Raw genomic sequence first — 25,667 nt, 5'->3', positions numbered from 1 at the left:
GTTGTCAGCTGTTCAGCTGGTTACCTACTCAGCATGAAGCCAATCATTTTAACAGTTTTATAGTATTACACAAGTCAGTGTGCCTGTCATTACAGTTATGGAAACTGCTTTCTACATGTGCAAGGCACAGAGAAAGTGTTTCTATCTCCTATGAATGGTTTTCACTATCTTTTACCCCATGGCAATCCTATGGCAACAGAGTATTTGCCTTATAATTGCATGATAGAGTATTAAAGTTCTGATTTTTGATCTGTTACTCATCTGACAGGTTTCATGCCATGGTAAATGCTGATGGGATTGTTTAGGGGTGGCTTCAAAATCTCACTGAAACCAACAGGAAGTCTTTGAGTCAGTGAACAGGGATTACATTCTCTTTCCTGCCATAAGATTCCCTGTTAAAAGGTTACTGAACTCCAAAACGTAAAGTTCATCTCTACTGAAGTCCTTATTGTCATGTTTGTTATTACTAGCACATAAACCTTTGAAAGTCTGCTGGGACATAGGCAAATGTGTAGGCAGAGCCTCTTCACAGTCTAGCACTTCTTATCTCTGCATTACATTCATCAGCTGCAAAATACCCCTCTCTCACCCTTCCAAGGTGGTCGATGCTGAACTAATGCAAATTTTCCTGTCTGTCCATATTTGTCTTTGATTTTAACGTCTGCAGCATATTTCCAGAGTAGTCAGAAATTGGTTTATAATATATTGCAAGGACCTAACAAGAGTTCTTCTTCCTGTTTAAAAAATGCATCTGCGTTCTCCTATTAAAGAATTATTTTTTTTATTTGTAGCTACATAAAATATAGTTAAGATAGATATATATGAAAATATGTATTTTCAGTAATCTCTTTAAAACCTCCAGTAGTTGTTTGAGAATCATTCAAATCTTTATTCTGAACGCTTATATATATTTGAAACTTCATCAGATACATGCTTGGTAAAAGTAAACCTACAAAAAATAATTACAGCATGTTAAAGAGAATATTGGCTAAACTTTTCTGCACATTGTTTAAAGTTGTTATTTCATTTAGTTTTATTTATAAATATTTACTAACCCTAGATGTTTAAGTGAAGGTCATTTTTGGGGTTGGTTTTTTTTTTTAGTGAAACAGTCGTTTAATCCCATGTAACCAGGGTGGTTAGAGTAGAAGTGCAGCCACAACCTGAATTAAAGTGGTGGTGATGCAGTGCTATAGTGAAAAGAATTTACCCAATTTAACATGCTCAACTACTTGGGAAAATTTTGGTCAAGTTAGTTTTCATTATTGCTAAGATCAGACCACTGAGCCTATAGCAAAATTAAACAATTGGGTGAAGTCTTTTGATGACAATAGCATGCCCTTTTTACCAAGAAACTGTGGAAATGCTCTGTGCGTCTTCCCAGCACCCAGAGTCATCCACCCCCATCTTATAATTCAACCTGCAAACAGATTAAGCAGCTGAGTTTGTGGAAAGTGTGTTTACTTTGAGCTAAGAACCCTTGTGTGACACTATAGAGATTCCTCTGACACCTCTGGGAGAGCTACACAGACAGTTCGTACTCATCAGCAGGGAAACCGGGCTGAGAATTCCCAATTTCTTTGTAACCTCAACCGCTTCATACAAATCAGTGTTTGGCAATTAGGCAGGAACTCATTTGTTAGCTTAGCTTTTTATTTCGAAGATGTAGGATATTCTACATTTCAAAAAGGAACTGACAATTTATAAACCTATCAACAGAAAGGCTTCTTATATTAATTACAGTAGTATTAATTATTAGCACTGTCTTAACAGGATGCTTACAGTAATTTAAAATGTGTCACTACGATTCATAGCCTAAATAGGGTTCTGAAACATCTGTTTTCTTGACTTCTTTTAAATGCTCAAATAAAATTGAATTCTGACATAGGAGGGAAGTAGGGTTTTTTAGCAGCTGTATAAAGGGCTGTCTGAGTACTATCCAGAAAAATACTTGAATAGTGTAGCAACAGTTAAAAATCAGAATAGGAAAATAATTATGAACTTCAATAAGAAATAACATAATTAGAGTAATTTGAAAAATGTTGAAAAAAAATGTACTTTGTATCTTTATACCATGTAATTAATGGGTGTTCAGTATGCCTTTGCTAATCTGTTCTCTGACAAGACTATAGATTTTTTTAATATTCTTAAAAACTTCAGTGTTTGCATTCAGTGTCATATGAGGTGCTTGAAATAGAGATGTAAGTTCTCCATGGCACTGCCACCATGTCAGCCATTTGTGTACCCACCTGCAATTGTTGCTTTCTAAATGTGAGATCCAAATCAGAATAGCGGTCCTGGGTTTTCTGTCAGGATACAAAGCATCTAAAAAATTTCCAGATCCTATCCCACATGAAGCAGCAGCTGTGAACCGGAAGGGGAATATATTGGAATCTGCTTATAGTGAACTTGGATATAGTAAAATCCTGTTTATACTGAAGTAGAGGTGAACATCTCACATCAGCTCACCGCAGTGTAAGAGATACATTGCAACTATGTGCTCTTGCCTGTGAAGATGATTTGTCATCCTAACAGAGGTGATGGTGTGAAACAGAAAATGTTGATGCTCAGAAAGTGACCACATGGATTTAGCAGCATTTGTTTGAATCTATTTTGATTTTGAAACATTCATAAGATGAGCAGTATTCTAGTTTATAAAGCAAGTACACATTTTAATTTAGGTGTATGCAAATAAATACATGTATGTGCATACATAACAGAGTACATATTTATCCATAGGAAATTATGATGATCCGCATGATACTTGGTATTTTTAACCTATACTCTGTAGAATGGCTATAATTTTCTATGTTTAATTAATGTTTCTAATTCATGGTTACAAACAAACAATTAGGATGGTGGCACAGAATTCACCAGGAGAGTTGGCACAGTGTCACAGGCCCCCTGCAAGTTTGTCCTGCCAGAGAAGGCAGGAGCCAGCTGGTGCAGCCCCAGAAGGGAAATGGGGCTGACCTGGAGAAAGTGGCTTGAAGATCCTGTGAATTAATTCATGCCTCTTCCAGCAGAGGAAGCAAGACATTTTAAAACTGCCCTTCGTGCTAGAACCTCTGGGATTGAGGAGTGGCTACTGATGTCAGTGAGATCAGAGGAGGTTATAATGTAATACCAAATCAATATTAGCCAATTATCAGTAAAGGTTGAGGCCACTTTTGATGTGTTTTTCCAGGAAATGTTCTATTTTTCTGCAACAGCTTAGCAGCTGAAGTGAATTTTAATGCAATTTATCTATTGAGGGCTTCCCTTTTTTCTTACAATGTAATGATTCCAGCTCAGTAAAGCATAGCTCTCTCCCTGTGAGCACAGTCACACTTGCACACTCACATAGCTGTGTTAGGTAGCAGCAGAGGGTGCATGTGTAGAATTTCTATGTAATCCTCTAAAAGTAAACACAAATCCACAAAGTAATGATGCAATGCTAAAATACACAGGTATGAAAATAAGCATAAATGGTGAGAAGCATGCTGCTTATATACTTCATTGAGGTAGTTCTGTGAACAAATCAAATACAAAATCGATGCAAAACAGAAATTATTATTTCATTTGTCCTTAACTGTTTATTAAAGACACCTTTTCTTTAGATTTTTTTTTTCTTTTAAGGAGGATATCAGCAGAGTTACAGATTCGTATAAAATATTTCAGCGGGTTGAATGAGTAAGAAAACTAAGCTATCTGCTGAATAAGCAGATAGTTTTATCAAAGGCAATTACTCTTTCTCATAAAAGAAATATTACCCTTAATAACATTTGCTTTACCTCTTAAGGTGTGGGGGTTTTTGACCACTTAACTTTCATGATTACTGGAACACATGCTTTTTTTGAGTAGTCCTGGATTTCCCTCCAGCATTTCTGAACGTTCTCTGCTTTTGTAGTTGTTCGCTTAGATTCTTAGCTCATGCTGGTAAATAAGTTGATTGATGACACAACAAAAACAAACAGTTCTTACCAGCATTCAACACAGTCAAAAAGAACGCAAAAAACGGAAAGAAATAAGAAGCAAGCATTTATTAACTGTTTAGAGTCCTCCTCTTCTGCAAGTAAAACTAATCTGACTTCTGAGTACAGGAGCTGTGTGCATTTCACATCAATATCCAAGATGTTCTCCAGTGCTGGCTGGAGGGCCTAATCTTTCCCGAAATGATCTGAGCAGTGCAGTTCAAGAACAAGAATGAATATTTGAATAATCACACCACAATGTGAGGTGACCCTCCGACTGGGGACTGACCAGATACACATATGGATTTGGGGAAGACACTCTGATGCTCTTTTTTAACACAGCTGTGAGAAGAATGTGACTAAGACCCAGTAGTCTTTCTGGAGTATAGCTGGCAAAGGAAACCATGAGGAGAAGAGAATTTAACACATGGGTGTAAGAGAGTCCGCTTCATTGATGCGATCTGAGGGGAATGTCTAATGACTGGAAGAATCAAACTTGGCAATGAAAACACAAAGCTCTTTTCATCAATTCAAACGCAGACTCTAAAGCTGCAGATGGTTACCTCCAGCCTTGCCTATTCAGTGCAGGGTTGGATAAAATGGCACTTTGGTGAATACTAATAGATCAAAACAAAGATTTAATAACATAAAGATGTGGTGTTCATTTTTAAATGAGGATACAGGTCAGTGTCTTAGAAAAGAGTGAAATAAGTATCTTTATGTATGGGTCTAAAGTCTCTGGAGATTTTTAACTGCAAACATGGTATCTTTAGTGTGCCGATTGTATTCAGCACAGCACAGCTATGCAGGGAACAGACTAAAAGCAAGATTTCTAAGTTATTATACTAACTGACCCTCTTTGCAACATGCAGATGTTGTTAACTAGTTATCTTCCTTTTAAAATCATACTCGCATATATTTAGTTGAAGTATACATTGTAGCTTGTATGTGTTCAGTCGCTGGTTGTAGATAAGAATGGGGCTAGTTAATTAGAAATTGCAGGCAGAAGCACTGCACAAAAGAAACAAGTTGTACATTCTCTGGGACTTAAAGCTATTTGTTTTGGAGGAAACACCAAATGTTAGAGAACTCGGTTGGCTTTATTTTAAATTTCAGAGATACCTTTCTTTAATTTTCATCTTTCAAAACAATAAATATCATTTGATTTCTTACTTTATTCGGATGTAACATTTAGATGTTCAAACGTCCCTATTAAAACTAGACTGCTTTTTTTTTTTAATTACAAAACTGTATTCTGGTGGATGTCAGATCAGCACATTAACTACAGGAGGCTAGGAGTACAGCTTCACAGATATTAATAGTTTCACTGATTTGTGTCAGTAAATAATTTGGCAGATGTCAAAAGTGATTTTACTTTTAATGAAAACCACTGTGCTGCCTTCTGCTGTGAAGTTCTGCTGGGATTGAATAGTTGGTAATCTTTTAATATCATATGGGGAATAATTTAATCAGTGCTGGCATTTTGAAATGTAAAGTAAGTTCTGGTGACTTGTTGAAGAATGTAGATGTAGAGCTAGTTCCTTAGTTACAGCAAATTGGCTTAGCTCTGTCGCACTGAGTTCCATTCATTTGTCCCAGTTAAGGATATGACCTGTAGTTTACTGAGAAACAGATGCTGGTGGGTGCATTCAAAAGACGAGCAAGTGAGGGCAAAGTGCTAAGAATCTTGTACTTGCTATAGCAAGGCGCAGAAGTCAATGGTTATGACAGTTTGTGTGGAAGGAAATGGGGAGCCAAGGAAGACGCCTCTTGTAGCAGTCTAATAGTTCTGGACTCTCAGAACTGGATCAAAAGTTATTAAAGGAGATTCAACATGGAAAAAAATGCTTGATGAGGACTGATGTGTTGTCTGCCTCGTGCAATGATTAAAAGCAGATTATAAACTCCATGGGGCTCATAAGAGATACACAATCTCCACAGGCGGGGTTTTATGGTGTTTAGGAAACGAACACTAGCCAGATGGAAGATTCCCAAACACGCAAAACTACCACATACCCTGAAGAATTCTGCAGAGTGCAGCAGAGCTGATGCAAAATTTCTTTGGCGTGCAAGACATGCATAGGAACATGAGAAAGTCTGAAACACAAAATCTAGTAACAGTCAACATCATCTATACAAAAATATTACCATTAGCTACAGTAGCAATAACAGGCAGTGTGAATTTATTGGATGTAGGGGCAATAGGCTTGGAAGTACTCTGCTTTAGGAATTCAGTGAGGAATTAAGACTAATTGAAATGTGTGAAGAAAGTCATGTGTGATCTAACTGAAAGCAGTACATAGTATGGTCAGAATTTATTTAAATACTTGGAATTCTGCACTAACGCCAGTGCCTCCTCTCAGAAAAATTCCCTTCAGACTGCACTAATATGCATGATGAAATGATGAATTAAAAGTCTTGTAGAGATACCTGTTTGTTGTAATAAAATAATTGAGTAAGCCAGTGAGGTTATGTGCAGCCTCAGAGAAATTCAACATATGGAGTGAAATCTATTTTCTGGGTCTGGAGAAAATAAAATATTGAACTAGTATTCAAATCTAAGGTGAGCTGAACAAATTCAGTCACTGGTTGCACATTCTCTGGACTGCTGTAGGTATACTGCATTTCTGTATCACTAGGCAGATCTTGTTTCCCTTGGTAAGGCTAACAAACAAAAGAAAATATATCACTTTTGCAAAGCTCTAATGAAATGCATTGCATTATACTATCTTTATCAGATGACACTTCCCTTACCAGTTTTTGAATCGTGTACTCCATGTTACAGTCCAGGTAAAATTTTCAGGCTGTGGTGGAGGGAGGGCCTGATAACTTAGTACCACTAATATTGATAACTTCCCAGCACAAAGAGAGGACTTGGGTTAGCATAAGTAAAAAAATTCTGACTGTAAAAATATGAAACAATTGATTTCTTGTCTTTTCTGCCTGGATTCCTTGGAGACCCAAATGGAGAAGCACATGCTGAACCAGAGTGATGCACATTGGTTGCACCAAGATCCACACAGAGCAGCGTGAACTCAGACGTTTTCTTTCTAAAGCTTCCTTGCCATCTGTGCCCCTATGCCTCAGTTTTCTAAGAGTTTGTTTGGGAGCAGAGGTACTCCTCTGAGGTGTGATAGAATGAAGCTGAGTTTCCTTCTCCATCTGAGGAGATCCTGGTTCAGATCTCCTGTATCTGAAAATTTTAGCCATGCAGGTTTGATCTGCGTGCTCTCTATTCCTTGCCTTGAAGTAGTACCACATAGCAGAAAATAATGCAGGCTTCTCAGATCAGAGAGCAGTGAGTAAGTATGCTACTTACCTCGGAGAAGCAAGACCTGGTTCTGGCACTTCCCTTCAGGGCTTTTTCTCAGTTTTATCCAATGCCTGTAGAACATAAATACAGAGCCAGTATCAGAACACCCATCTCCCATTTTCCAGGTGAGTGCCCTCAGTCACCACCCACAGAATCACACCTTCAGGTCTAACAACATTTCAGATGTTTCTTTTGTAGAAATTCATAGCTTCAAAAAGAGAAGCAGAGAAGACTTTTCAGCCCTGGAGTGTACTGCTCTCCTGAGAAGTGGCAGATGTGGGTTAAAAGCAAGTTTTCCTTAGCTTGGCTCAATGCTATAGCTGATAGTATTTTTTTTACACTTGTTTTAAAAAGGAGAAGTGGTGGCACTGCTGTTACCTTTCTCACCTTAAAAGAAACAAGTGGCCTCAGGTTAGTTTTAGAGAAGGGCAGCTTGAGGACCTCTGGGCAGCTTGGAGCAAGACACTTAAAGCAAGGGGCTGAGATTTTTTTTTTTTCTTTTTAAATAATAAGAAACCTCTATTTGGCTAGTTTAGAAGAACCCTTCTCCTTAAACTCATTGCAAATCCCATCCCAAGGTGCTGCCATGCTCTCTGCGCAGTCTGGAGTAGGAATGCACCAGTCCAGAGCACATGTGGAGATGCAGATCCCGTTCTCAATACCAGACTCCTAAAGGACAGATTTGGTGATGTTCAGAATTACTGCAGCTGAGCCCCTTTGTAGTACTAATGATTCATAATATCTTTTCACATCTTCTTTTCATTTGAAGATGGCCCTTAATAGAGCAGTTTGTGGTATCATTACCAAAAGTCTCATACCGTTATAATGCATGATATTGCCAGAGCAGATTACAAGATCTCCTTCTTGTGAATGTTTTGGGTGTCATAAATTATAGTGAGGCCTTTAGCATCCAACGGTTTGGGATCAATGCCAGGATTATGTTCAATGGTGTGCTTAACAGAATGAAGACAAAAAATCCCAACCAAAGGGAATGACAGATAAGCCTTTCCTGCATTCCTTGCACACCCAAGATATCCATTGACTGCAGGGAGTTTCACATGGATGAAGAATGCAAAACTGAGCATACAGTCTAAGTCAAGTATTTATTTTCTTTGTGTAGCTATGGTTTACATTTACTTAACCTCTGTAAATTGTGGATTGCAGTGCAGATATTGTTTTCTTAAAGTATGGGTAGTTACAATATAAACACAAATATTTATCATCATTTGAATATTTATCATCTCAGCCTTTCACGAAAATATAAGCAGTGCTGAAACTTCGTTCTCTCAAGCACTAAAATGTATTCTATGAAAGTCAAATGTTTTCAGAGTCAACATAATCACAGCATCCCAGTTTTTGACCTGTGTGTTCATTTACAGTTTGCTTATAGCTGCTTCACAGAGATGGAGGTTTGTAGATTACAACATGGTTTTATTGATTTATCAGTAGCAAAATACACTAAGTAGACTCAGTAAACTGGATCAGCTAGCTCTTGGGCTTGTATTGTATAATATCAGCTTGTTGTGGAATACTTCAGAACAAAATCAGAATGTTGGCATAGTTAACATCAGAGGTGTAAACCAGACTTGCAAAGACTAATATTTAGTAAGACCAATAACACAAACAAATTAGATTTTGAAGTTGTTTGCCCAATAGGAAGAAGCATGCTGACACAGTATTTGTAAGCTTATAGTTAACCATTCTATGACAAATTATTAAATAACTTTGAACAGCAGATTGAGTGCTCCTTGAAGAACAGAAAGAAAAGTTTTTCTCAGACTTGCTTTTTTTTCCAAAACAATAAAACGAGTGTCACAGCAAATAATTATTTACTTTAATATTTTATATCCAAATAAAATAAGTCCATGGCATTTACATTGCCGTTACTAAATAGTATTTGGTTTGTTTGCAAGAGTCATTTATTTGTGGCTTGGCTGAAGGAATAAAAATAAATTTGTGGTTCTTTCTGTTAATACTCATACTGTTTCTTAACATATGCAAAAGATTGAATACTGTAAAGCAGAAGCTCAAAAAGAAAGCCCAGACTTTCTGAAGCTTCTGAATTACGTATAATCTTTTGGAGAATTGCTGGAAGAGTTCTTCACAGCAATAAATAGAAATGACTAGGTCAGAAAGGTATTTAATTTTAAGCAAACTTGAAATGGTTTAAATTTTTCCACTGCTTAAAATTAAGTGTGCCTTTACTGAAGCAGGGGCTAGTTCTCCAAGGAAAAAATTACAGTTCACGTTTCTAATCTAATACTGAGTCATTAATTAATAGTCAGATTTTTCCGTAAGGCTTTTAATTTTTTTAATGAGATTTTGTAGAAAGGCCATATCAATTGTATTTCTAAGTATGAGAGCTAACAACAGCTTTAACCCCATCATTGCCACTGCTGTTTCATTGGCAAATTGCTTAGCTTTCCTGTTCCACGTTTTTGCTGCATGTGGGTATAAGGATATAGATCTAAACACTGAGTTGGAAGGCATAAATCTTTAGGACCAAATTTTATCATTTCAGCTTCAGATTATGGAAGTTTTGCCCGTAGAAAGTATCCGAATTCAGCCTTTGAATGGAAGACACTGCAGGTATTGGAGATGTGTATAATAAAATTACTGTATTTAGCATTTTATTCTGTGCCTTCTAATATATCTATTTCTATCTTCTCAATCTTTGATAAGATAATAAATTATATGAAGGATGTAACAGGTGCCCATCTATATCTGATAAAAGGGATATCCAAGTGGTGAACTCAACAGAAAAGATATTTCACAGATCTCCAGTATTAAACATTGAGAAAGTTTTTTACTCTATGCTTTTGAAGAATTTTTTTATGTAAAGGCAAATTTTTATGCTTTTATCAGCAGAAATTTAAAAAGTTTTTCTCCTGCAATCAATCCCATTCACGCCACCACCAGGCAAAATTGCCACCAAGGCCTGAGTCTTCAAGCTCACCAGTTCAGAAAAATTAAAGCTGTCTTCAAAATGAGATGGAGGTCCACTGCTTCTCTCCTAAGTCAGCCTTGCTTGGGAATTCAGTCACCTCCCAGGAGCAGGAGGAGAAGCTCATTCCTAGTCAGATAGCAGAAACATGGAGCCAAATAGCCCCAGAAGGCCAGTGGAAAAAAAAATCTCATGTGAATTGTCTTGCTAGAATTGTACAGAAGACAGTTGGAGACAGTATGTCTGCTGGCTACTGGAGAGAGGTTACTGAAGCTGAGATGCAGGAAGTCTTGTTTTTACTTTAATGGCCTTAAATGGCTGATAACTTAGTAAAAAGCCTATGAAGTATTTTAAGGAGCACTGTGCATGTGTAGAAGACACTTTGGTTTGTGATGCTAAGTCTCAACTGCTATTTTAAAAAGCCTTTTTTTGTGTGTAAATGAGCAGTTAGCCATCTTTTTCTGGTTTTAACCCTACATTGGGGACAACATCACCATAACAGACAAGCTTCATGCTGATAACATGAATATGTTACAAACATTAAGAGGAGGAGAGGATGTTTCATCCATGGATTTTTGTCAGTACACTACTGAGGGAAAGCTGCTCATATTTTTTCTAGAAATACTTTTCCGAAGTATGACTAAGTATGAGTCGCCCTGTAACCAGAAGTCTGTGGGCACTGCTGGATTACACCGGAAGGGTGGGGAGTTCACCTACCAGTCTGAGCCCGTTATGATGGACTTGCCACAAGTGGGAGCTTATTTAAATGCTTTCCTCTTGCATCCAAATTGTTACTTGATCTCTCAGTGATGTAGAAGTCATTTCATCTTGGGCTATATCACATCAGTTATGCCAGGAAAGGAAATATGTTTAACTACATCAAACCTATGTAGAAATGATTATTTTTTAATGTAAGGTGGAGGGATTTGATGATGGTTTATAGGAAGTCATTTTATCTCCACAAGCTCCAGATGATTCTTGGTCACGAGGGTGGAACCACCTCAGGGGAGGTGGAACATAACTGAGACATACCTAGACCCAGCAAGTCTGTATCAGATTTTGCAAAATGTTTGCGGAATCAAGGAAAAAGCTCATGTTGTCTTTATGATATCAGGAGGAGTCTGCCAAAGTTGTGCTTTGATGAATGTACTTGAGAAACAGCCCAAGTAGTACATCAGTATTTGAGATTTTACAAACTCATTGTAAACAGGACTTAACCAGAACATGCCCAAAAAAGGTGAGACTGTCTTGGAATAGGCAGCTGAGAGGTTCAGACCTGGATTTACAAGGAAGGCTTGTTTGAAAGATGCAGAAAGGTGTAATGTGTTCCTTTCGGACTGATACTTCTAAAGTTTAGAGTCTCTTAGTAACCCCATTCTCTACAGATCTCTAAATGTGTATCAGTCTGCTGGTCCTGCATCCTAAATATCTTTTCTCCTGAGGAATCTTGTCTGTTTGGTTTGAGCAGTTTTGAAATAGTTTGGTTTAGATAACCAAATTTTGACATTGTTTTTAAATATTCCTGAAGAGGAATTTAGAACAGATCAAAATCCTTTAAAAGTAGGTCCTTTTCCCATCTCCTGAAATACATTTCAGCTGGATATAATAATAAGAAAACTGGCTGGTTGTTACCAGTTGACATGGTTCAGAGCACAGACTGAGAAGCTGAGAGAGAAGGGCTCTGTATCCAGTAATTTTAGGCTCATTTCCGCAGGATGCTTTTTGCATGTATGTGCATGTGAGAAACCCAGTTTAGCTCAAGACTACTTACACATAAAATTTAACGTGGAGCTTTTCATTATTCTTGGTTGATTGAGCTTCAGCAAGTCATTTCGCTTCTCTGTATGCTGTCTTGCCACATAATACACATAATGCAAAATAGACCTCATGTCTGCCTTTCAAACACAAGTTCTGACCATCCCTCCATGTTGTGAGCATTCAGAGCAGAGTATTTGCTTTTCTGAGATTGTAGTGTTCTCAAGAAGAAGGTGGGAAACGGTTCAGAGACAGAATAAGTTTGCCTGTGATTCGTGGTGATCTAATGGTACCAAACAGCATTACAAAAGGGCAGAAGTAGTGTTCATCGAGAGTTGATAGGAAGCAATATTTTTCTGTCTTCAAATTAATAAATACTATGGGAGAATACTTTATATGGGGAAGATATATTAGCATAAGGTTAAAACTGCTAGCTTTTCCTGAGCAGATGGCAGAGACTTCCAGGATGTACTTGACAAGAAAATCCAGGAGACCTTTGCCTGTTCATCTCAGCACAAACTTTGTGGAAGTGTCACTTTGCTGTCACTGTAAGGAGTAGGCTTTGATGTCAATTTCTCCTAAAATAGACACCAGTTGTGACACTAAATGCATGGAAACAGTAATTGTCATGCTAAAAGTAATTCAAGCTTATGGAAGACAGTATAGAAAAGGTTTTTCTTGCACAAATAGAAGTAATAAACTTTTCATAAAATGGCATATAAACTGTCGGACTCAAGCTGCAGTAATTAAGTGAAATTCTGTGATCTGATTAAATAATCTGATGAGTATCATTTGGCCTTAAGTATACCAACATAACCTCTACTTCAGTTATTGTTAATTTTTTAACTCTTTAATATCAGCCACATGCTCAGATGTGAACGGTCCATCCAAGAATAAGAGCATGGTCTATATGATACGCATGTCGTAGATCTCAATGCACTGAAATACAGGTGAGGTTACAGCATAGTTGTTTCAGGATTCATTTTTCTTTCTCATAAACTCATTTATTTTAGGCAGTGTATGCTGTCCTGAGAAAGCATTTGAAAGCAAAGGAGCAATACCTTTCACAAGGTGGCATTGAATCCAGCATAGATGCAAAGTCCTGATTTTATATTATCCTGTACTGTGTAACAATCTACATCAATGCAAAGTAGGGTGAAATGCTGTCAAAATAGACCAACTGTGTTTACCGCTCACTTTTCCTGCTGCTAGTGATGGCACAAGGTGAATAGTAATGGTGAGCTAGCTCATAATCTTCCAAACAGAAGGTAGAGAGCAAACAATTTGACAAGATTAGTTATTGTGGACCACAGATAAAGGCTTAATATTTTAGCCAAGGCCTGTGTAAGCCAGGTTTATTTTGAAATATGTCTGCTGTCAGGAGCCCAACTGGCTGTATTTACTTCTAAGTTTAATCATATACAGAATTACTCTTTTGGGTTGAGAAGATGCTGAAAGGGATTTAATAGGAATGCTTGTTTTGTGACAGTGCTTTTCAGAGGCAGAATGGTTTGCCCTGCCAAATTTAAGGCCTGTAAGTTTAATGGAACATACTTTTTGGAGTGATATTACAAACAGTGTTGGGCAGGCAGGAACTGGCAGCGGTGCCTGGAGTGATTAGATTCAACACTGTGGTCTACCACAGTTTAGAGCTCGCTGATGCTGCTAAATCAGTCTCTAAGACTTGTGTTTAAAGACCAGAAAGGACCATTAATACCAGTCAGTCCAGCCACCTGTCTAACACAGGGCACTGAATTTTACTCGGCAATTCCTGCATCAGGTTCAAAGCCACTGCTGAACTCCAGCATGTCATTTAGAAAGACACTCAGTCTTCCATCCAAAAGATGCAGACAGAACTTTGTTAAGCAGAGAGAGGCAGCCTGGTGCATCTGATCCACATGTAGTCTTTACCACTATGATGATTTATGACGGAATTGTTATGGACTGGAATAAGACCATTAAATGCAACCAGCATTTTTTTTTTTTAATGAGTCAATCAAAAATTATTATTGTTCAAAAGGTAGACTCTTCAGGTGGCAAAAAGAATACCTGAACTGAGGGATAAGAATAAAGATTCACTGAACCATCCATAGGTAAGAGGGTGATGCCTCTAGCATGGTAGATAGGTCACTCACTGTGAGGTCATACTCCTACATTCCAGGCTTTGATCCAGTGAATAAACATTTTATTCAATCAGAGTAGCCTCAACATTTGAAACTGAGAACAAACCACTCCAACACCCGGTGTTAGCACAGTGCTACTCCCTTGAGAGGGAAGCCGCTGGGGTCCAGTTCCCTCATAGAGATAATAGAGCTGCATGAGTCTCCTCTAGCCTCTTGAGTAAATGATCTGATCCAAGTGACTGTTTTCTAGGCAAGATTAGTATCACAACAGCCTCTCTTCTCTGTGTCATTTGTTTCCTTGACTTTTACAGAAAAAAACTGAAAACAAGTACTCCATTTAGGATTTGATGAAATATATCCAAGAGGAATACTGAAGAAAGGAGAAGGAAAGGAGTTTTTTAATTCTGAGATGAAATGAAATTAAGTTCTTGTATGACCACTCACCAAACAGTCATTCAGTGAGCTCTACTGCTGAACTGCTTGTACTGCTTTTGTCCAATGCATTTTATTTACCTAATATATTTTCAGATGCTTGATTTCTAGAGGGAATTAGCGTTAGCAAAACACATTTCACAAGAAGCCAGAAATCATGCAAGTAAGGCCGTCTTCATAGCCTGACCCTAATCTTATCTACTGGAATGATAACCAAGGGTTATAGTTTAGGTTTATAAGCCTTTATATAGCATTTCAAAATCCAGGAGGGTTTTGTTTTTATCACTTAACTCCTCCATCTGCAGGTAGAAGCTATTGTTTTTAGCTAGTCTATTTATTGCTTTGCAGATTATGACATGGGCTACTTGAGGGATGCCCTTTTCTTTCAGTTCAGTTGGGCTATTTCTGGGGCATGATGCCCTGGAAGGTCACTCTGTGACTGTGTAACTGTCATATTCAGAACTTTTGGATAAAAGCCACTGCTCTCCTTTGGGCTGAGTTCCTTTGGCCAGAGATGGAGCAGCATGGGAAGATGTGCTGGTCTGTGTGGATTTACACATTTGCAGAGTTTTTACTGATCCCAAGCTATAGTTTAGAGCTAGACTTCTTCAGCCAAATACATGAAAGAGGAGAGCAAGCCAAAAATGCACATAATAGTTAGTGGTAGAGACCAGTAGGTAACATTTTTGAAACTATACATCCAGCTTTTGGGCTCCCAGAACAAACTTCTCTGTCAGCAAGGATTTTAAATCTGCTTTATGGAGACTGATTCTAAAATCAAAATGATTTACGCTCAAGGGAGTAAAGCTCTGTAAGGCTTTACTAAAAATCAAAGCAGATTGTCAAACAGTTCAGGAGCTACATAAGAACACTCCCTGTAACAACATACACTCCATACACACATTTTGTCAAATGTATGCATAGGTGATAACAGAACATTATTTGAAATAACTGGAAAAGGAGTTGAGTATTGTTAAGAATTTGTCTTGGGGAAGACATACCTGGCAACATTCTTGATTAGGTAGCCTTCCTCTGAAGAGGAGGACTTTCTTAAAGCTTAGCAACATTTTTAAAAGCACATATTTAAACTGGTAATATCATAGCAGCAAGCCGCTCAAGGAAATATTTTTATTTCTGTATTAAAACACAGATTCACCTGCTTAATCCCAGATTTGTATTGAGGAAGCATTAAGCTGCTGCAATTCAGGACTCTTCACAATGATGGACAAGTATCCCTTCACTAATTTGTGGGAATTTTTTGTTTACCATTTGATGCAAGCACTGAGATGAGCATTGCAGAAGTAGGTAGTATAGATAAAGAATATTTCTAGCTTTCATTTTTGTGTTTTTCATGGATGCAAATTCCATCTATCCCAAAAAACACAGGACTTTTTGACTTTAGATATGTGCAAGTCAGTATAAATAAAACCAAAGTTGTAGCTATTCATCTGAATACATAGTTTGTTCCTGTATTTTATATGTCATTTTGCATGCACCCATACTGTAATTGTGTAGAGAATGCTGAAGTGGCATTTGTCAAGAGAATTTATTTGTTAAGGGACAGATTTTCTAGTATTATTTAAATACCAAGAAATAGAAAAGGTCACCTACTGGGATTCCTCAAAATCTCTAAGCAAGAAATTGAAATCTGTGAGAATGAGGAGTGAGACCTTAGGAGGCTTTGTGGAACATTCCTAAAGGTGTCTGTCTGTCCTTGTACATTTGGACGTTCAAGACTTCAGTAGAGTTGCCCACCATATCGTTCTTCTGTCTGACCTAAAATACGAACCCAAATACTTTATTCTTCAATGAATTGTTTGATTGCTTCATGAGATGCAAATTCAGGGAGTGTCTGTGCTTACATCTCAGAAGATAGTGTCATATTGTGCTTTTAATTTACACTGTTAGGACAGTTTCCTTCACAAGCAAAAAGACAAGTGTCGTTGTTAAATCTGTGTCTTAGGATACAGTCAAATATAGTCAGTACTGCTTTCAGTTAAGTAAAATATGGTGAGATTATACTGGCAGATATATCATGATCACGCAAAGTTATTTAATAAAAGTTGCTTTCTTCAGGTCACTGTCTTCTCTATTTTGAATAAAACTCTGCAAACAGAGACTTTTATGGAAGTTCCCAGCACCTCCCATTCATCTCTTTAGATATTTAAGTTACCTTTGATCTTGAGATATAAAACTATTCCTTCAGTTTACCACAGATTAAAATGTTCAGCCTCTGAAAGGAGCTGCCTGCAGCATCCCACTGGGCTGGGTACAGAGCCTCATCAACAAGGGGCGATTCTGCCACCCTCATCCCTTGCAGGTAGTACCTCATTGACACAAACAGTCTTGTTAGCTGCCTTTTATTACTCACAAAGAAAAATGTTGCTTAGTGTGAGTCAGGATGGCAGAGTTGGGCCCTTGATGAACAAAGAGTCTGGGATTATCGTTCCGAAAAGCCCCCTGAGGCCTGTATCAAGAGTTATTAACCACTGATTCAGCCCATGGCATTATTTTGTAGGCTTAAGTGGGATTTCAGTAGTATATTGGGTCTTCTGTCTATGTAGGGGTGAATTTTGCCCTCTGTTATTTTATCTTATAAATAGCTGTTACAGTTTCTCTTTTACATTATTGTTTAAATCTCTTTCAAAGATATAGTTTCTTAATCCCCTGCTGCTTTTTTTTTTCTTTCTTCTAATAAAGAATAAATAAATTTGCAAATCCACACATGACTGAAACAAAAGGCAAATAAGCCCTGCACGGTTTGTATTTGGTGTGGGATACCTCATTTTGATGATTTCAGTCATCATTCATTTGAAAAGCAGAAGCTATGATTGTTAAGCCTCATTATTTTCAATGAAGCCTGACAGTTTCAAGGTTAAACAGAAGACAGCTACTTTCATCCCAGTGGTATTTCTCTTCAAACATGGGCAGCTCTTCGCTAACTTGTTCTGCTCTGGTGTGCAGTGTCATTGCTTGGTCACAGAGTGGTGCACATCTAAGCCCGATTGCAGGACAGTGTGTAAGCAGTGACCTCCAACCTATGTCTCCCCAAAAGAAACCTCAATTATTGAAGTCATTCTTCCCCCACTTGTATAAGCCACGGAGTAGTTCTTTTTAACTGACCAGTGATTTTAAATAAGCCGTGATCTCAGATTTTACTATTTTTCTGCTGTCTGCCAGAAAACAATTTGCAGCTCAAATCTTCTGTCTGTCCAGACAGTTTGAAATGTTTCTCCTGTGCTTTATGTCTCTGAAGCATATTAGAGAGGGTGCTAGCGTGAGAGAGAAAAATACCTCCAGTGATAGTTGAAGCATCTGAGAAAGCTACAGTGCTTCTGAACATACATGCGATTAAAAGTGAGGACTGATCTGCCATTGCTTTCTGAAATTGCACATGGACTAACATCGGATTTAACAGGGAAACTTCTCGATAAGAGAGGCTGAGGAAACTATGACTTATCAGTAACTGAGTTGAAACCCTTAGAACCCAGAAAACATTTATTTATCCACTGCAAGAAAATTTTCAGGAACAAATAACTTGTGAAAGCCCTGACTTTATACTTGCATGGACTGACTGTCCTGAGTTATGACTGTCTGGATGCTGCCTCTACAAAGACAAAGTGCAGTAGATGTGTGCTACAAAACCAGGAAAAAAATCACTAGTTAGTTAAAAAGGAAAAGCAGTACTTGGAAAACTTGGAGTAGCTAAGCAGTAGATTTTCACCTGTGCTTTCATTCCTTTAGAGTGAAGTACATTCCACGTACATTTGCTGGTGTCTGATAATTACATTAGGGTGGTGAATTCTTAATCTCGTATCAGGAATTAAGTCACCTGGTGAGTACAATGAAAGGTGTAGCTTCATGGTGCTTGGTGGTTCCTGGAAAACAAGAGTGTTTCAATACGTACTGGGTGCGTTAGTCATGACTTGTGGCAATAAATCCAAGACGTGTTAACTAGTTTTCATGCACTGAAGTTACTAATGCATCCATGAGATAAATGAATTTTGCAGGTTTGATAAAGCTGTTATTTTTATTTCCTATCTGTATTCCTCATGTTGGGTAATATATTAAAAACAAAAAAAAACCCACTAACACACACACACACAAAACCAAAAAACCCCTGTCTTTTCAGATAAGAAAAAATGGTCAACTTTGCAACCATAAATACAGCCATTTGAACCTGCAACTCTTTTATCCATTGTGGAAATTGTGTGTATAATATGCTAAGAGTGTTCTACTACACACACTGCTTTTATATAGTTAGTTTATTTGTGGGAGGGCTTTCATTGAAAGATCCCATAACATACAGATAAACTGAAGAAATAGCTTGAATGCATGATTACTGGGGTGCTGAAGGTAAATGTATGCAAATGGAAAACCCTGAAGAAATTTAGCCCTTTGCATTTGCCTACATACTTTAACAAAAAGAGAGAATAAATTAAGCCAGTGAAATGCTGGACATGCCTATAGCCTGTGCCTTAAAACTAAGAGGGGATTAGGTGACTCTCTGTTCTACTTATTTAAACTGTTAATTTTTCTGTAGTTGTGTCAACATAATAATCATACAAGCCACCTTCAAAATATCATCAACCACATCCTCAGAAACTTGGCTTGAGTATTCTGAAAAAGTTTTTGACATAAAACACATGGGGTTTTAAGCATAAATTTGTAAACTGGACAGTAAAATTATCTGTTGGGTAACAGGCAGGGTATTTTTTAAGGGGAAACAACAGCTAAGTGTTACATTTAACCAGAGCCATGGATCACTTGTATTTTAAAAAGTTCAAGAACTGAATGTCCTGCATGTCTGACATGTATATGTGCCACAGGATTGCTGCACAGGGTTTTGTGTTAAAGCCCTAGTATACTACATATACTACAAAAGAAAAGTGAGTTGATATATATCACTGACTGCGAATGGCTTGGGTTGTAGGTTAAAAAGTTTTCCGTAAGTTGTCTGCATTTTCCCTTAATGTCTGTCTTTTACAGTGGTGCTTTGTTTCTGAGCATGACCACCACCAGGACAGCTTGGTTCAGTGCAAACACTGTCTCTTTCAGCCAGAACATTCCTAACGTTAGCTTCCTTGTTTTTTTCTCTCCTCTCCCTCTCCCCTGCCCCCTCTCAGGTTGGAAAGGCTGGTGGATGTCCTGAGGAAGAAGGTTGGAGCGGGGACCATTAGGACCGTGATCTGATTGAAAGCTCTAGTCTAAGGAAGCATTCACATCTGGTGACCAGGCTGCTTCATTCAGCACTGTGTAAACACTAAAGCCTTAACTTAGCAAACAGTTGTTAGAAGTGGGACACTCCAGCGACATTCCAAGCTGAGATAAAATCAAATCATAAATGTTTAACTACTTTGCTGCTGAGTTCTGTGATTTGTTGAAATGTTTTACTGCAAACATATATTTGTTTTTAAGCAGATGCATTGTGGCACTGTGTACCTTGAAAAATTATGTAGATGCTCATTTTAACAGTCTGTCCTCTCAGTGTTTCTAGACTGCAAGACACAGCTTGATCATGTTTTCAATACTGCAGGCTTCAGGTGCAAAATCCTGCAAAGTGGTTTCAAAATTTAAATCCCTTCTATTATTTGTGAGACTGCAAACAGTCCAGTATTTGTATGTTAATTATATTAATTGATAAAGTAGGTTCACATTCAAGAAATATCTCTGGGTAATTTATGGGAGATTTTTTCCTCCTTATAGCCCTTTGAATTACAGCTGGTGACTGTGGCTACATCTAAGGGAAGGATACGTGTATAGCTTTATGTAACAGTTGAATAGCTACTGCTAGTACATGGCATTTTGAGCATATATTAAAAAGAAATGTACAGTTAGGTTTCACTGGAGGTACAGCTCCATAAATTGCAACATGAAAGCCTTGTGTACAGTATCTCAGACAGTGGGAAAGATTTTCTGTATTGTTTTTAGTCACTCCTCTGTCCTTTCCTATGAGGGAAAATCTCTCAAATATTCAGAAACCACCATACAGAGTCAAAATTCGCCTCTTCAGTGTAAAGTGGGTCCCTCATCCATTTCCTACAAGACTTTTTGCCTGCTTCTTCTAGAGCTCTGATTGCTCTAGAGTGCAGGAGTCCAGGTTGGGTTTGAGGCCAGACTGCCAGCCCTCTGCTTTGTGTACTCCTGAAGTGTCCTAGGACTGAACTCAAAGGGTGAAGGATAGACTCCTACAGGGAGAGGAGAAATTGAGGGGTGAGGAGGAAAATCTGGGATACACAGACATTATAGACCTTACAGATAGAGGAGAATTTAACCTATATTTTTATTTGTGACCCAAACATCTCCCTTTATTTGGTATGTCTGTCACATGACCAAAGGTGAGCATAAAGGTCAGGTCAGTGCTTGTAAACCTGCTCAAGAAGGCAGTTGTAATCACTAAGCAGCCCAAATTCATAATGAATCTGAGGAGCAATGTGGACTTTAAGCTATTCCCAGGACCAGCCCTCTCAGACAGAATGGATGTAGCTCCTAAGGCTTCCACTTGCCTACTCTGCTTTATATTTAATGTTGTTATGCTCTTCCCTCTTAATGTTTGCTTGTGCAGATGTCATGATATGGCAGTCTAGCTGAAGAAAACAACATTTTTATTATGGATAGGGGGAGACATTTCAATGCCTGGCTTTCCTTTCAAGCACTTCCATGTTAAACTTTCAATCACCTGCAGACCTAAGCTCCTAAGGTCCATCAACCAAACCTAGCCCCTTGCAGAGAGATGACTAACATTCCTCCAAGACAAATTTACCCAACTCATTTCTAGAAACTTCTGAAGTGCTTCTTTTTGATCTTTGGTTGATCCTAACCCAGCCAGTGAGTCTGGAGTCTCTCCCCCATGCCTATTCACTATGAAGAAAATGTAATGCTCCCAGACCGAAGGACCATCACCCCCCAGCTCCTAGCCCCTTCACTATCTCCCGTGAGGTGCTGTCCAGCACTTGGGCAGCTCAGTTGCTCTTTTTCCTACTGTCCTCATTGAGTTTTAAGGAGCTAAGTGAAAGACAAGATCTCCTGAGCTGCCAGTGCTGTTGAACCATTTCTGCTCTAGGAAGGTAGTGAAGAGGGAATAAAAATAAAAATTTAAGGACTACCATAATGTGCTAAACCAAAGTCCAGCTAGCCCAAAGACTGCCTTTGGCAATAACCAGTAGAAGATGCCTAGGAAAGAGTTTAAAGTCAGGTCAGCACCAGTAACCTTTCTGCAAAATGGTCTCCCAGCAATTTGTTATTTAGAGGCTTTCTGACACAGAGGTGGTATCTTTGTATTTAGCAGCATTTTTCATGACCTGTTTTTGAATCCATTTGAACTTTTAGTATCTACTTGTCTTGAGGACTTATGCAGTTAATGATGCACTGAGTGAAGAAATATTTCCTTTTCTTTGTTATTAACCAGCTCTATTCATTTGCTATCACCTCGCTTTTATATTATAGAAACAGTGAATAACCATTCCCTGCTCATATTGCTTCCATGTCCCTTGTGACTTTAGGTATCCTTCTCCCACCATCTCTTTTCCAGAGAGAACCCCTAGTCTCTTGTAAAGAAGTTGTCTCATGTTTTTATTTGGCCTTGTCATGCCAATCTATTTCTTTTCTAGTTCTGCAGTGTTTTTACTGAGATACAACCAGATTTGTGCCTGGTACTCAAGATGGAGACAAATTGTGACTTTAACAGTTGTCACAATGATGTTGTCTGGTTTTATTCTCTATGCTCTTTGTAATCATTTTTAGCATTGGATTTGCTTTATGACAGATGATTTATTGGAATTAATATTTCTGTAATAATAACAACTCTAGATCTCATTCCTGAGTTATAATGTTCAGCTCAGAGTTCATCATAGGGTGTATGAAGACAGAACTGTTATCTGAATGTGTAACTTTGCATTTATGGGTACTGAATATCATCTGTTGTTTTAGCATGCATTTCCTGGTGACTGTGAGCTCCTGTTCCATCTCTTCTCACAGCTCATCTTTACTACTCACAGTTACAGGGTATCATCAGCATCTCCATGCTGCATATGGTAATATGAAATACAACCATCTCCAAATTAAACCCCTTTTCAAGCTGATTTCTTAGTTAAATTGAACACTGTGGGCTGTGGACAAACATACCTGTAGGACAATAAGGTAACTTTCCTCCACTGTGAAAATGATACATTTATTCTTACCCATTGTTTGAATCTAACTTTGAACTACTTACTTTTCAGTGTAAAAGTCTTCCCTCTTACTCCTTGGCAGCTTTGATGAGGATGCTTGTTTGCTACTTTGGAAATACAAGTTTGCTAAATCAGGGCTTGTTTTCCATGCATGAATGTGTTAAGTTCCTCCTTCCCCTAGGAGTATCAAGAGCTTCTCACTTCCCTCAATTCTTTCTGCCTCTGATCTAATAATCTTGTGAGTGCAGGTTTCATACAAGACTGTTTGACCTCCAGCCTCTTGGGTCCTCTGGCTTTGTTTGGGAAAGTAGGATTGGCCAGGCAAAAGCCATCTAGCAGGTTTGATGTCAGATACATCTGGTTGTGGGTAATACTTGATTCAATAAAATTAGGTGATAATTTTGCTTCATAATTTTCCTTTTGACACACTGTACCTCAGGTGAAAAAGTATTTCCTGAGTCTGTCATGTCTTGCAGCAAGTAGCCTGAAAGTCAGTGGGCTTTTTAGTTAGGGAGTTTATAGGCCTGTAGATAAATTACTTTGAATCATAATTAAATTAGGTGTTGATTTTTCAAATTCAACTAGAAGTGTTTGTCTTCTTTGAAAAGGACCTTGGGAAATTTACTGCACTGAGAGGCGAAGATTCAGAAATGGTTGGGTTCTCACTCTTCCTTGCTAACAACCTGGTGTGTGGTCTTTGGCAAATCCTTTAGTGACAGTCATAAAAGGCATTCAGCCCCTGAAGAGGTGCCTAGGCTCCTTGGGAGAGTTTGCAAAAGCATCTGTGTGGCTAATGTCAAAACACTTTAGCTTCTTCACCAGCTGAAGTGAACAGCAAAAGTCACACAGGTCTGGTAATGCAGGCCCAGCCTTCAGTACCCTCGGGTGAATTTCTGGCCCCATTGAACCCAGTCTGAGTTTTGCTTTTCAGGGTAAGGAGGGCAGGAATTCTGGTCTGGCAAGTAAAAACAGGTGATAATGATAACACAGGTTAATTGACTTTTATCGTATGGTTTATTCATTGAGAACTGATTGATGACTGTTCAGAGTTCTGAAAGTGAAAAGAAGCCTGCCCCTATACAGCAAACAAATGCAATTGTCACTTCTGTTCTAATTTATGAGAGAAGGATGAGATTGCCTCAGATTACGTACCAGGAGTAGCAATTCATTTGCCTCCCGATGGAACAGCAGCTCATGATGAAAGGTGGCTCACCATAGGCAATGCTTATGGTGACAGTTGTAATTACGGGTCAAATTAGTGTCCCTGCTGTCTTGAGATACTCAGAAACGTCCTTCCCCTGTGAGATTTTGTGTATTTCTCTTGATGATCCTGCAGCATGTTATTCATTGGGAGCCATTTTGGTATGTGCCAGGGTAAAATATGTAAATACCGTCATGTTGGCTCGGGATAAGAGCGTTATTAATGCTTTTCGGCACTGTAATTATATTCATAGTAAGCCTTCCCTAAGCCCTCACTAATTAACAATATTGTGACAAATCAACTTTAACAGAAAAGAACTGTGAACCTTTAGTCATTTAGTACTGTTTTTCATTCAGCCCACAGCCCAAAATTGGTGGCATGGTTTTCTGTACTAGTGTTGGGAAAACCGCTGATATTTGAAAAGTTCTAAGCCACCTCAGTCTTGTCAGTGGAATCCTGTAGATTAAATCGGTTTGGTTCCTCTTTGAATATATTCACAGGAAAATAAGATTCATAAGTTAATCATTAATCTAGGGGAATATTAAAACTGCCATCATATTGAAATAGTCTAGTAATGTCAGTATGTTGTCATAGGTGCAATTATTTATTGCAAATTACAGGATGTTTTACAATATACCTTAATTTTCAGAGTAAATGGCTTTATAAATATTCTTATTGGGTGATCAAGAATTGTAACATCTTTAATCAACATACACAAATGAACTTGCTATCTAAATGTCACGATTTCTCTGTGCCTTTATTTTCTTAATTTGTAATCATTCCAGATGAAGGCTGTTAGTTTGTTTGTTTTGGGTTTTTTTTTAAATTTGTACCCCAGAAGATTTTCCTCCCATGCAAGAATAAACTGTGAGGCACATGAAATCGGTGACTGGCAGTTTCTCTGATACTGTGCTTGCTGTGATCGCAGCGTTACATGTACTGACTCTTATCGCTGTACCATTTCACATCAGGTCTGCAGAACTGGACTTTCTCTTGTTTGTTCTTCTCATGCATTGGTAAATAAAATGTATTCACAAGTCCAAAAAACCAAAGTGGTGTTCTCATATTAGGTTGATTATAAGTCAGCTGTTGAGCTTCAGTGGTCTAAACATTTCATTCTTCAGTTTTGTTGGGAGCACACGTGTTCTGTGAGGCTTTTAAACAAATACTTGAAATGGTTGAAAGATTTACATTGCCAGTGCCTAGCTAAATATGTAGTCTTTAGAAAAGACATGGTTTATTTTGGCACCATTTGAAAAACTCAACTATTTTAAACATTTGTTAAGTTCAAGCTTGCACATTTGAACTAAAAGTTTGCATTCCAAAATTGCATCTCGGGTTACCTGTCTCTCTCTCTTTTGTATTTTATAATCCCTTTATTAAAATAGTCCACAAAAGGAGTTGGGTTTGAAGTGTGTTTTTTTATTGTTAATTGTAAAATACTGCCATTAAGTTAATCAATTTTAAGGTAACATTTACCTGATAACTCTATTCAACTAAACATCAGAAATGCAAAGCCAGAAGTGTTTTCAGAATTTAGGGCTCCATGTTGGTAAGCAAGACTTGGCTGTAAAATTAATCAAATACAGCAATAGTGCCCAAATCCTGCAGTAGTTTACTTTTAGTCATATTATGTACTGTGATGTGTAAGTACTAACCCTGATGGTGAGTGCAGGGCTAGGCAATAAAGAAAACAGGTAGAAAATGTATATTGCACTGATAAATAGAATAGCTCAAGGAAAAGGAAAAACTGTCTTTGACCTGGAGTTGGTTTTCTT

At 38.0% G+C, this 25,667-nt stretch overlaps 1 protein-coding gene across 2 annotated transcripts in view; it reads left to right on the top strand.

Moving 5' to 3' along the window:
- The window catches only part of MIPOL1 (mirror-image polydactyly 1), a 171,032-nt gene extending 145,743 nt beyond the window's left edge, over positions 1–25,289 (top strand). For both annotated transcript variants that reach the window (XM_026849995.1, XM_026849994.1), the window contains one exon: positions 19,647–25,289. In XM_026849995.1, the coding sequence (XP_026705796.1) occupies positions 19,647–19,713 (67 nt within the window). In that variant the 3' untranslated portion in view covers positions 19,714–25,289. The remainder of the gene's footprint in view (positions 1–19,646) is intronic.
- The last annotated feature ends 378 nt before the right edge of the window (positions 25,290–25,667 follow it).

Source organism: Athene cunicularia, assembly GCF_003259725.1.
Source record: "Athene cunicularia isolate RWA chromosome 5 unlocalized genomic scaffold, athCun1 chr5_part1, whole genome shotgun sequence".
NCBI lineage: Eukaryota > Metazoa > Chordata > Aves > Strigiformes > Strigidae > Athene > Athene cunicularia.
Note: the sequence above shows the minus strand (reverse complement) of the source record. Positions and strands in the feature narration are given on the sequence as shown.